The 12,231-nt window shown below is 43.6% G+C and overlaps 1 protein-coding gene across 2 annotated transcripts in view; it reads left to right on the top strand.

The window, feature by feature from the left end:
* CSMD1 (CUB and Sushi multiple domains 1) overlaps nucleotides 1–12,231 on the top strand; it is a 1,865,804-nt gene that overhangs the window by 1,364,880 nt on the left and 488,693 nt on the right. For both annotated transcript variants that reach the window (XM_075923597.1, XM_006137767.4), the window contains exon 11: nucleotides 920–1,023. In XM_075923597.1, coding sequence (XP_075779712.1) covers nucleotides 920–1,023 — 104 coding nt within the window. The remainder of the gene's footprint in view (nucleotides 1–919; nucleotides 1,024–12,231) is intronic.

Raw genomic sequence — 12,231 nt, 5'->3', positions numbered from 1 at the left:
TAAAACGGAATACTATTCCGTTTTCAGTTTTTCCGGAAAAGGAGCGTCTACATTGGTAGGCTGCTTTTCCGGACAAGCCCTTTTTCCGGAAAAGCGTCTGTGGCCAATGTAGATGCGCTTTTCCAGAAAAGAGCCCCGATCGCCGGAATAAGGACTTATGCCCGAGTGGGAGCAGAATAGTTTTTCCAGAATAGCGGCTGATTTTGTACAGTAGAGCATCGCTTTTCCGGAAATTCAAGGGCCAGTGTAGACAGCTCGCAGCTTATTCCGGAAAAGCAGCTGATTTTCCGGAATAAGTGGCCCAGTGTAGACACAGCCAAAGTGTCTGTGGCCAAGGAGACTCACCACTCCCACAGCAAACCAAAGCCAATATGATCCATGAGGCTCCACGGCTATGGACACAGTAAGTAAACAAAGTGGCATGGGCCCTCTTGCGACTTGCCCTGTAGACTCCATGGCTCAAGTTTAAAAACTGCTGCTGTAAGATATTTATGAGGTTTTTATAGCTTCCAAAATGTGCAGCTATGACCAATATTATACTTAGTGCTTCAAATTTGCTTTCTTTTATGTCAGTGTATATAATTGTACTTTTCCAATGCAGAAAAATCAATATCTGCCTATAATAATAAATAAAAAAGTACTAGTTCTGTTTATCAACTTTAAAAACTATGAACTGACATTGGAACCCTTAACACCTTTTGCTGAAGATTTATTTCTTGTTATTATACGTCACATAAACTTTTATTTTCAGGATGTTTTCTGTAGTTCTTGCTCAAATTTAAATAACAGTATTTGAACTTCATGTGCATGAGGACTTTAGGATTTAACTCCAAAAGCTAAAGCATTTATTAAACACATTATAAAATGCCTAAACTATAGTATATAATTTAACTAAATATGCATCTTTTCATTTTAATAGGTCATAAAACTGGCTTTTGAAGAATTTGAACTGGAAAGAGGATATGACACACTGACTGTAGGGGATGCTGGGAAAGTGGGTGACACCAGAACAGTGTTGTATGTGTAAGTACATTTTTAAATATTTACGGCTTGATATTTACTATCATTCACATTGTTTTTCTGTATTCTATCTATCTGTCTATGATATATAAGTTAGATCAGAGAGCAGGTCCCTAAATATTATCACTGCACAGAAGTTCAGGAATACATGTATAGAAAGCCAAAAGAGGAATTTAAAAATAATGATGCATACATAATTCTTACCACAAAAAATTGAATAAAAGAAAATTCTGTTACATCAAACTGTTAACATTTCCAACAAGGAATACATATTTTCCCATGTGTTTAGTTAACATGTATATGTATACGTATATGGCTTATGTTTATATGGGACCATTAAAAAGAGATATATCACTTTACAATAAAATACATCAAATAATAAATTGAAAATTGCTGGAGGGCTAGACTAAGGGCTTTAATTATTACCCTGCTTTTTGGGTGCTGCATAGTATTGAGATCACCAGAGTTGAGCAACATTTTTTCAAATAGTTTATTTATCAAAAAATTCAGTTTTTGACAACCAGAAATTATTCACCAATTTAACATGACTCATTTTGGCTTAGAAAATTTTTTCCAGCAGCTATTTCAGAAAACTGAGTACTGGGGGATATTACTGGGATCTAACCTTTAGGTTAGATATGAGGGCACTTATGTGGAATATGGAAAGCCCCGTTTGTATTCTCCAGTCTGAAGCGGGGAGTTAAGCTTTGGTCTCACCATTACCACATGAGTGCTTTAACTAGCAAGGTATAAGCCAGTCTCCTCTTAATCTCTCTTGTTGAAGCTGTTCTACTATGAATAAATATATATATACTTATCAGGACAAAAAGAACAAGCGACAACAACTCTGTAACTTGGGAAGAAGGAAAGATGGGTTCAGATTCCTCCTCTGAATTAGATAGGGAGAGGAAGTGATTCCATATCTGCAAAGTGACTGCCTATTAATAATCAGGCTATAAAGTCATTCTTTCTCTGGCCCAAAATGTTTAAGTACAGGCAGTCCCCGACTTAAGTGGATCCGACTTACGTCGATCCGACTTACGTCGGATCCCTAGATACGAACGGGGTGAGGCAACTCCCGCACATGCGCAGCAGCATTCCCGGGGCTCGCTCACCTGGGTCCTAGGATCCTCCTCCTCCTCTGGCTGGCTCCGACTGGGGTCCCGCAGAGCTGCCGGGCAGAGGAAAAGTGCCTCCCCACGCCCGCTGTCCCCCCACCCCCCTGCCAGCAACAGGCTGCCCCCTCCCCTGAGCAACAGGCTGCCGAACAGACAAAAGCAGCCTCTCTGCCCCTCCTCCCCTCTATACATGCCGGGCTCCCGGAGCGCAGCAGCGTCCCCGGGGCTCGCTCACCTGGGTCCTAGAATCCACCTTCTCCTCCTCTTCGGCCGGCTCCAACTGGCCTCTGCCTGCAGCAGCTGGCCACAGGGACAGGGATCCCGCAGAGCTGCCAGGCAGAGGAAAAGTGCCTCCCCACGCCCGCTGCCCCCCCCCCCCGCGGCCTCGCATCCTGCACGCCTCCCCCCTCCCCCCCTGCCAGCAACAGGCTGCCCCCTCCCCTGAGCAACAGGCTGCCGAACAGCAGACAAAAGCAGCCTCTCCGCCCCTCCTCCCCCTATACATGCTGGGCTCCCTGGGCAAACAAAGACTCCACCGAAACAAACAAAGTGCTGGCCTCATTGTGTTAGCAAAAAAAGGACCCTCCTCCTAGAACCCTGGGTGGTGTGTGGAAATAAAGCTATTAGCTCAAAGCATGGTGCAGAGCTGTTTGGTATTTGATGAGTTACTCCTTTAGTCCTGAGTTTGTCACAGGGACAGAAATAGATGTGAAATCTTCTGAACAGGGGAACAGACAGCAAAACAAACATAGGGGAGTTAACCTTTCCCTATGCTATCCAAAACTAAAAAAAATGTTTGGCTAGAGTTTCCCCTACAATATGTACCAGTTCCGACTTACATACAAATTCAACTTAAGAACAAACCTACAGTCCCTATCTTGTACGTAACCCGGGGACTGCCTGTATTTATAAATACGTGTCTGAACAGGAGCAAAGGCAACCAAAATAATGATGATGTATTTAATCAAAAAGAAGGGAAAAAACATTAAAACCTCTGCGTCAGTGGTTTTCTAACTATTGGGTTGTGACCAGTACTGGGTTGTGGAATGTCAGGCACTGGGTTTCATTGCTGCAGGGTGATCAGGTGACCAGTACAGTTGCTATGTCAGGCTGACTGCACTGTGCTCAAGAAGTGCCTAGCTCCTGGGCGGGAGGGAGAAGGGTGTACAGGACTTTGTGCACTGTCCCTACCCCCCGCACTAGCTCCGCACTCCCTTTGGTTGGGAATCTGCTGCTGTCTGCTTCTTGGGTACAGTATGGTCTATGGTGCCAGGAGAGGCAAGACTCCTGCCTTAGACCTCCCCCTACCACTGCTGCACGGCAGAGTGGTAGGCACTCAAGCTAAGACCCTCCTGCCCTAACCCTGACCCTTCCCAAAGCAGAGTCCCCTCTTATACCCCAAACTCATCCTCAGCCCCATCCCAGAGCCCACACTCTAGTCAATTATGTTGGGTCATGGCATCCACAATCTTCTTCAACTGGGTCATGAGAAAATAAGTTTAAAAATCACTGCTCCATATTAAAGCACATAAACAGGTGTAACCTGTGGTGAGCTGTTTGAAATTAGTTAGGGTATGTCTACACTACAGCGCTAATTCGAACTAACTTAGTTCAAATTAGTTAATTTGAACGAAGCTAATTCGAACTAACGGATCCAGACTAAAAAACTAGTTCGAATTAGCTTAGTTCGAATTTTGCTAATTCGAACTAGCATGTCCACATTAAGTGGACCCTGAACCGGGGTTAAGGATGGCTGGAAGCAGTGCAGGCAGGGCATCAGATGAGGATTTACAGCGTGGAGCTGCTGCCTCAGGCTAGCCGAGGGCTCTGCTTAAAGGGACCCGACCCCCACCCCAGACAGACAGTTCTCAGGGGTGCCCCGCTTGCAAAGCAGTCCTGGCTTGGAGTGCCCTGAGTGCCCACACTGGGCACATCACAGCACTCAGCCATCAGACCGGCTGCACTTGCCGCAGGCTGCCATCTGGGGAGAGGGGGCAATTGGGAGGCTGCAGGAGAGCTTCCACCCCCAGAAGCCCGCAGAGCCAGCCCAGTCCTCCCCATCGGGGGCTCGTACCCCATTCTTCCCTCACCTCCTTCCACTTACCCTTCTCTAGCCCCCCTTCTTGATGTACAAAAAAAAGAAAACGTGTGGTCAAAAATAGAATCTCTCTTTATTGAACAAAACTGGGGGAGACTGGGAAAAGGAGGTGGGAGGGGAAAGAGAGAGGGTGGGAGAGGGGAGGGTAACTAAAATGATCAGAGGTTTGGAACAGGTCCCATATGAAGAGAGGCTAAAGAGACTGGAACTTTTCAGTTTAGAAAAGAGGAGACTGAGGGGGGATAGGATAGAGGTCTATAAAAGCATGAGTGGGGTGAAGAGGGTGCATCAAGAAAAGTTCTTCATTAGTTCCCATAATAGAAGGGCTAGAGGACACCAAATGAAAGGAATGGGTAGCAGGCTTCAAACTAGTAACAGAAAGTTGTTCTTCACAAAGCAAAGAGTCAACCTGTGGAACTCCTTGCTGCAGGAGGCTGTGAAGGCTAGAACTAGAACAGAGTTTAAAGAGAAGTGAGATAAAGTGATGGAGGTTGGGTCCATGGAGTGGTATTAGCCAGGGGGTAGGAGTGGTGTCCCTGCCCAAAGTTTGTGGAAGGCTGGAGAGGGATGGCACGAGACAAATGGATTGGTCACTGTCTTTGGTCCATCCCCTCCAGGGTCTCTAGGTTTGGCCGCTGTCGGCAGACAAGCTACTGGGCTAGATGAACCTTTGGTCTGACCCAGTACGGCCATTGTAAGCTCAGGGCTCAGGGTCGGGGGCCTCAGTGGACCACCTTGATTTTCATGCACACCTGCTCCTGGGTGGCCAGGCTGGAAGCTCTCCTGCCCTAGACGGCCACTTTCCTGTGCCTAGTGCGGAGGTCATGGACGAGGTCCACAATGTCCGCACTAGCCCAGGCGGGTGCCTGCCTCTTGCGGTCCCGGGCAAGCTCCCAGGAGCCACCAGCCTGGTCCCGGGAAGAGGAGGAGAACTGGGGGGCATCGGGTGGCTGGCTCAAGCCATGCCAGGTGCAGGGTCTGCTAGCTGGGTGCTGGCAGGTTTGCACCTGGCACGGGCACCGTAGCCAGCCCATGCCCCTTTAAGTGTTCCGGGGCCGGGAGGGGGGCAATAGAGTTTCCCTGGTGTTGGCCAGAGTGGCCACCAGGGAAAGCTGGGGAGGACTAGCCTCCCACTAGTTCAAATTAAGGGGCTACACACCCCTTAATTCGAACTAGTAAGTTCGAACTAGGCTTAGTCCTCATAGAATGTGGTTTACCTAGTTCGAACTAAGCGCTCCACTAGTTCGAATTAAGTTCGAACTAGCGGAGCGCTAGTGTAGCGCCTATCAAAGTTAATTCGAACTAACGTCCATTAGTTCGAATTAACTTTGTAGTGTAGACATACCCTTAGTGATTTCAGCTCAGAGGTACCCACATAATCATATATATAGTAAGCCCGGTGTCTGTGAGTCTGTAATGCCAAAATGCTGGCTGTTCCCTCTGGGGGGGCGCTGTTGCCTGAAATGCTGGCTGTTCCCTCTGGGTGGCCCGTGTTGCATGGGGAGTACGGGGCCCAAACGGTTGCTTGCACCGCTTGCTCCCCCGCGGCGGGGGACCGCGGAGCCCAAATGGCCGTTTGGGCATCATCGCCCTGCCCTCCTTCACCTTCCGCCGTGGCTCATGGCTGACTTCTGCACCACTCAGCCAGGCCGCCACGTGGGAGCAAGTGGTGCAAGTGACCGTTTGGGCTCCGTGCCCCCCATGCAGTACGGGGATTGCGGAGCCCAAACGGCAATTTGGGCTCTGCAGTCCCCCGAGTGAGAGGCAGGAGGGGGAGGAGAAGTGAAAGAGGGAGACAGAGAGAGAGGCAGGAGGCAAAAGAGAGCTGAGAGAGAGAGAGAAAGAGAGAGAGAGACCGGAGGCTCAGGAGAGAAGACCGAAGTGGAGGAGAGACCTGAAAATCCTGTGTTATGATGGGCTAATTGGCTAGTATTTATAATAGTTAGCAGCTGGTAACTTTCATCATAACAGAAAAAAGCTAGTGATGGAAAGAGGATTAAAACATTATAAATGACAGAAAGCTTGCAATCCTGATAACCATGCCATACTTCACACTTTGCAGATGTCAAACCAGCTAGCAACTTGCATGAGTACTAAAAAAAAATATTTTGGAAACCTGTTATGTCCCTTTTGAAAGCCAGGATAAAATTCCAACAGCTCTTTTGTGTAAAAAAATGAACAAAACCCAACAGAATTAATTTAGCCAAATATGTTTTGCTGTATTTGGCCCAAAGTTTTGAAACAAACTGAAAAAAGTCTGAGGGAAAACTAGGGTTTCATAGCATTTAAATAACAAGATTGTATGAAAAAAAATCTGAAGCTTTGTTTGAGACCATTAGTTGCCCAAATGTAATGTTCATGACTCTGTGGAGAGAAACGGATTACTTCAGGAACTCACTGGGAGGAGAGTATTTTATTGAACAGCCTTTTTTTAAGTCTGTAATCTCACTGATCGTAACTAACAGAAGAGTTAGTTCTGTGGTTTTTTTAAATCTCCCCCTCCCCATCACTTACTATCTCGTTTCTTAAATGTTTTTCTTCAGATATAATCTCCTGTATCTGAGCTGGTACTCCCCTCAGACCTGAATCTAGTTTTGCCCTCTTTAACGGACTCCCCCTTAGAACCTTTAGCAACAACTTCTTTGCCTTTGGTATTGGTGAAAACAATGTTTCTGCTTGCAGTTATATCCAGGCTAAGAAAGGAAAAAATCCAAGCACTGTTTGCTGATTCCCTTTTCCTGACATTCCATAATGACAATATTTCTCCTAGGTTTTTACCCTTTTTATTGAGCATAATTCTTTCAAAACTCTTGGGTGTTTTCATTACATGTGAGTTTCATAACTTTACTACATCTGTCACATCATGAACCCTTTTCAGACTTCACTGATACAGAATTATGAACAATGGTAATTGTTTTCTTGATGCAATGTGTATGAAATCAGGAGTTAGTGGGCTGAAACTCAGAACTTCAAGTCATCTATTTGAAAAAGAAACAACATCTTCATGTACTAGTTTTCCATAAAAAAGTTTTTTAAAAAATCTGTTTTCTGCGCTTGAATTCATAATATTGTTATAAGGATTATTTCCTGTGTTCCATCACAAAGATATTTTTATTTAATCCCTGATTTTTTTTCTTCTTTTCATGCACAGTTTAGAAAACTAATGGAGGTTTAAAAAACAATCTCAACCTCCCTAATAGTACAACAGCCAAGATTTTATTTTTATATGCATAGTTGGGAAACACATCTTAGTTTGTATTTGTCATAACAATGTTATTTCTGTTGTGTTTAAAAAGATAAAGTGAGAAGGGCATTTTTGTGGGTTGGTTAGCTGTTTTTTAGGGGTTGTTTGATGTGGTGGAAAGGGTTTTTAGTGGTGTGACATTACTACATTTACTTTTTATCAGTGGAGTCCTGTCAGGATTGGATCCATAATATGCTAAGCAATGGTCAAATAGGCAATGGATAAATAGTATACATAGTCCTTGCTGCAGATAGCATGCATTCTAATTTAAAAAGAGGATATGTCACAATAGAAGAGAAGTGGAGAAGGGAACAAGAGGTTAAAAATCAGAAAATCATATGCTTACATAAGCTAAAAAATATTCACAGGTTTTTGTAGGAGTTTTTGATTAACATTTTCAAATTTCTTGATCAAAATTGTAATGCTTCGCTTTTTTTCACTTGCAACCTGAAAAAATTGACACAATATTCACTGAGAGTTTGATGTTACTTATTTCTTTTGTCTATTTTCCCTTTTGTGTAGCCTGCCCCCAACTGCCCAGCTAAGTAACATTACTAGTTCTTTGGAAACAAGGGAACACATTTATCCACCTACTACTTCAGATATTAAGTCCTTTCCTGTATGTATGCTTCCACTACTTCACAGAGTCTCTGTCTACTAGGGATATCAGGGTTCACACATTCTCTTTTCTGCTATTGGTCCCTGCAGGCATCAGGTACAAGACAGCAGAAAGTCAATTACATAACTTTTACCCTGATATCTCTGTGATTTGCAGCAAAATAGGTGTCAGTGGTGGCCTGCTGACTACATAAATTAATCTTTCAAATCTTGTTCTGAAAAAGGACATAATCATGATTTGTAATGTAATTTAAATTGACATAGCAATTATCTGTCGGGGTGGGGGGCTTTCACCTGCTTTTACTTAGGTAGCATTTTACACTCTTTTTACACTCACTTTGCAAACATATAAAACATTATACAGGTGCAATCAGGTCCATAAATCATAGTACCTATTACAGAAATTCATTCTCTTCTAAGGAGAATGCTCTTGTTGTCCGCTAAGGAATATTTTTTAGTTTGTTGAACTCCTGTGTATTTTTCTGATGCTGAGATAGTGGTAATGATGAAATCAAACCAAAAGAGTAACTTTAAAACCAAAACAAACCTTGAAATATTTATTCTGTGGCATTTATTCCTCTCTTACACTCCTTATCCCCTAGAATTAACTTTCTCCTCATTGTTAAATGACATTAGCAGTAATGAGAACACAAGGGAAAGAATCAGATCTCTTGGGATACATCTACACTGTACAATTATTTCGAAATAAGCTATTCCAGAATAGTTATTCCAAAATAACGTATTTAGAAATAGCATATCTACACTGTAGGGAAGCCTCAAAATTAGTCTGAGGAAGGCTTCCCTAATGTAGCTGTGCTATCTCGATTTAGAGCCCCAGGAGGAATAACTTAGAATGGCCCTGGTGAGGGGCTATTTTGAAATAGCAAAAGTGGAGCGTCTATACACGCCTTATTTTGAAATAGCTATTTTGGAATAGGTGTTATTCTTCATAGAATGAGGTTTATAGAAGTCAAAATAAGCCACCCGTTATTTTGAAATTATTTCAAAATAATGGAATTGCTGTGTAGATTGTCGCATACAGGCAGTCCCCGAGTTACGCGGATCCGACTTATGTCGGATCCGCAGTTACGAACGGGGCTTTTCTCACCCCGGAGGACTGGAGCGACGGGACGCCCAGATGTGCTGCAGTCCCGCCGCCCCTATCCTCCGGGGTGAGAAAAGCTGCTCCCCGTCTCTCTGGTCTGCAGGGAGACCGGGAGCAAAGCCTTGGAGCACGCCCGCAGCGGGACAGCCCGGGGGCGCCTGGGCTGTCCCGCTGTGGGCGTGCTCCAAGGCTTTGCTCCCCGTCTCTCTGGTCTGCAGGGAGACAGGGACCAAAGCCTTGGAGCAAAGCCGTGGAGGACGCGGGCGGTCCCACCACTCGCGTCTCCCTGGTCTGCTGGGGGGGGTGCAGTTAGTGCCCCCCTCCCTTCCCAGCAGACCAGGCTTTTCTTGCCTACACCTGGGGTAGAGCAGCTGGGGCGCTGCCGGGTTGGTCCCGCAGCGCCGCTCCTCAGTGCTATTGTACCAACCCGGCAGCACCCCAGCTGCTCTGCCCCAGGCGTCCTGATTCAGCTGCTGCTGGTCAGTTTCAGCAGTGGCTGAATCAGGACGCCTGGGGCAGAGCAGCTGGGGGTGCTGCTAGGTTGCTCCAGTAGCGCCGAGGAGCGGCGCTACTGGAGCAACCCAGCAGCACCCCAGCTGCTCTGCCCCAGGTGTCCCCAAATCAGCCGCTGCTGAAACTGACCAGGGGCTGACTACAGGAAGCCCAAGGCAGAGTTGCTCTGCCCCGGGCTTCCTGGAATCAGCCGCTGATCAGTTTCAGCAGCAGCTGACTTGGGGACGCCTGGGGTTCTTAAGTTGAATCCGTATGTAAGTCAGAACTGGCGTCCAGATTCAGCCGCTGTTGAAACTGATCAGTTTCAGCAGCGGCTGACGCCAGTTCCGAGTTACATACAGATTCAACTTAAGAACAAACCTACAGTCCCTATCTTGTACATAACCCGGGGACTGCCTGTAGTTATTTCAGAAGAATGGCCATTATTCCAAAATAACTTTGCTGTGTAGACACACTCTTGTGTAATATTTCATGTTATGATTTCTGGTTACTTAGTACTTGCATGGGATCGTTCTGGATGAAAAGTGTATAAAGTGGATTTCCGACTTTGTAGTACACACAATTTTGAGTCTGCTTTGCCTTCAGTGTATATAATAATTCCTTTTGCTGCCTGCCAAGAAATATTTCATCTTGTGTTAGTGAAGATCCATCTATGTTCTTGATTGATGATTGCAAGTATTTTTTCTATGAAAGCTTTCCAAATTCTTTTCCAATCAGAGTATTGTTTAGGGCCTCAGGCAAGCCTAGACACATACACCTTCAAATTAAATGTTTTTCCAAAATAACTGATTTAATATTTCCCTTTTTAAAATATATACATTTGACCCATTTGCCAGTCTACTGTGGGTTCTTTGACTCTAGAAAAATATGTTTTTAGGAAGAGACCAATCATTCTCTGATTAGGGCTGAACTTTCGATAAATCCACTAATTCCCTCAATACTAGTAGGATCTAACCAGTCATCCCATATTTGCACTCTCTTAGTACATAACATTCTGTTGATTTCACTTATATTTTTTCTGAATCAGCTCTTTCTCAAGACTTTTTTGCTATGAGAAGGTTAAAGACATTTTTTCTGCTTGGACGTATCAGAACTTCTCTGCAATTGGACAGTTTCTCAAAATGCTTGATGTAAAAAAAAATCTTTGTGCCTTCAGTACCTCTTTAGGCCATATTCTGCCATTTTCCTCCCTATCTCTATTTTGATGGGAATTAAAAAGCAACCTTTCTGAAGGTAAGATTTATACTCAGCATTCAACTGTAGTGTTAGCAATAGGCCTCTGGGTCTAGACAATAGGAAGTAAAAACAACTGCACCAACAACAAATTACTCTACATATGGAAAACCAGCTTATAAGTTAGGCAGTTAATGGCAATGTCAAAATGCTGTGGGCAATAGTTGAAATGGCAGAGAAACAAATAAATCTATAAATTCATCTATGTCATCAAAATAAAAAAGTAGATAGTCTGACAAGAGTACAAGTAAAACCCCGCAAAGATTTTCATCTACTTTCTGACTGCAAAGTTTCTAGAAACACAGTCAGGTTTCTTCAAAGTATGATTAAACTTATCTAGTTGGACTTTGGGAATAAAAGTGTTTTTTTTTTCCGTATATAGGCTCATGTACAAAATCTGAGCATTAATTTTCCAAAGGCAGTAAATGCCAGTCTTTCATTCCTAGAGAAGATTCCTCTTCAGTCTTCTGAATAGTGGAAATTGTCCAGAAAGACTATCTCACAGAACTTAAACAATTCTCTGTAGTTATATTTACACAGACTATGAAAGTATCTTTCCTGCATCTATTGAAGACAGGAACCCAATCCCTAAGAGAGACTGAGCAATCATAACTTGATATTTTTAATTGTTTATTCCAAAAATTCCACTTGTCTAGTGTTGTTCTAATGTTTACCAAAAGAAAACAACAAACAAATAAAAACATGCACTTTACTGGTCTTGCATCAACTATCAGCATAATAGCCATGAGAAAGTGTCTTTCATGTTAGCTGAAAAAAAGCATCCTAACTAAAGGAAATACTTGGTGAGCCTCTACTAGATCAGACATTATTTACACCAAAAATGAACCAGTGAATGGATCATTAGAACTGACAATTCAAGGTATTAATTAAAACAAGAGATGTGAACAAACAAGGTTTCATGTACAAATAAAGAATCTATGAATCTCTTGATTCACTCAAATTCAGTTACTGGATTTATGAATCTCTTACATGCATCTATTCAGTTACTGTGGTGGTAAGCCTTACAGAAAATTCACATAGATAGAAAGGCTTTTTTTGAATGACACTTCAAAGATTCCTTATATTGTATTTTGGCATCCTAGTTCACAGTGCTCCCAGTCTTCTAATTTTTAATACTAGGAAAACAGATTCTAATGAACTGTCAGATTTTTGAACAGTAGTGACACCTACTGGAAATGCCTTTAGATTATGTCTGCATCTGCACTGAAAAGAAATAGGGTTCAAACCCTAGATCTCAGCTTGATTTAGGTTTGTACCCTCA

The sequence above is a fragment of the Pelodiscus sinensis genome, chromosome 3, assembly GCF_049634645.1.
Source record: "Pelodiscus sinensis isolate JC-2024 chromosome 3, ASM4963464v1, whole genome shotgun sequence".
Lineage (NCBI taxonomy): Eukaryota > Metazoa > Chordata > Testudines > Trionychidae > Pelodiscus > Pelodiscus sinensis.
This window is presented reverse-complemented; position numbering and strand designations above follow the sequence as displayed.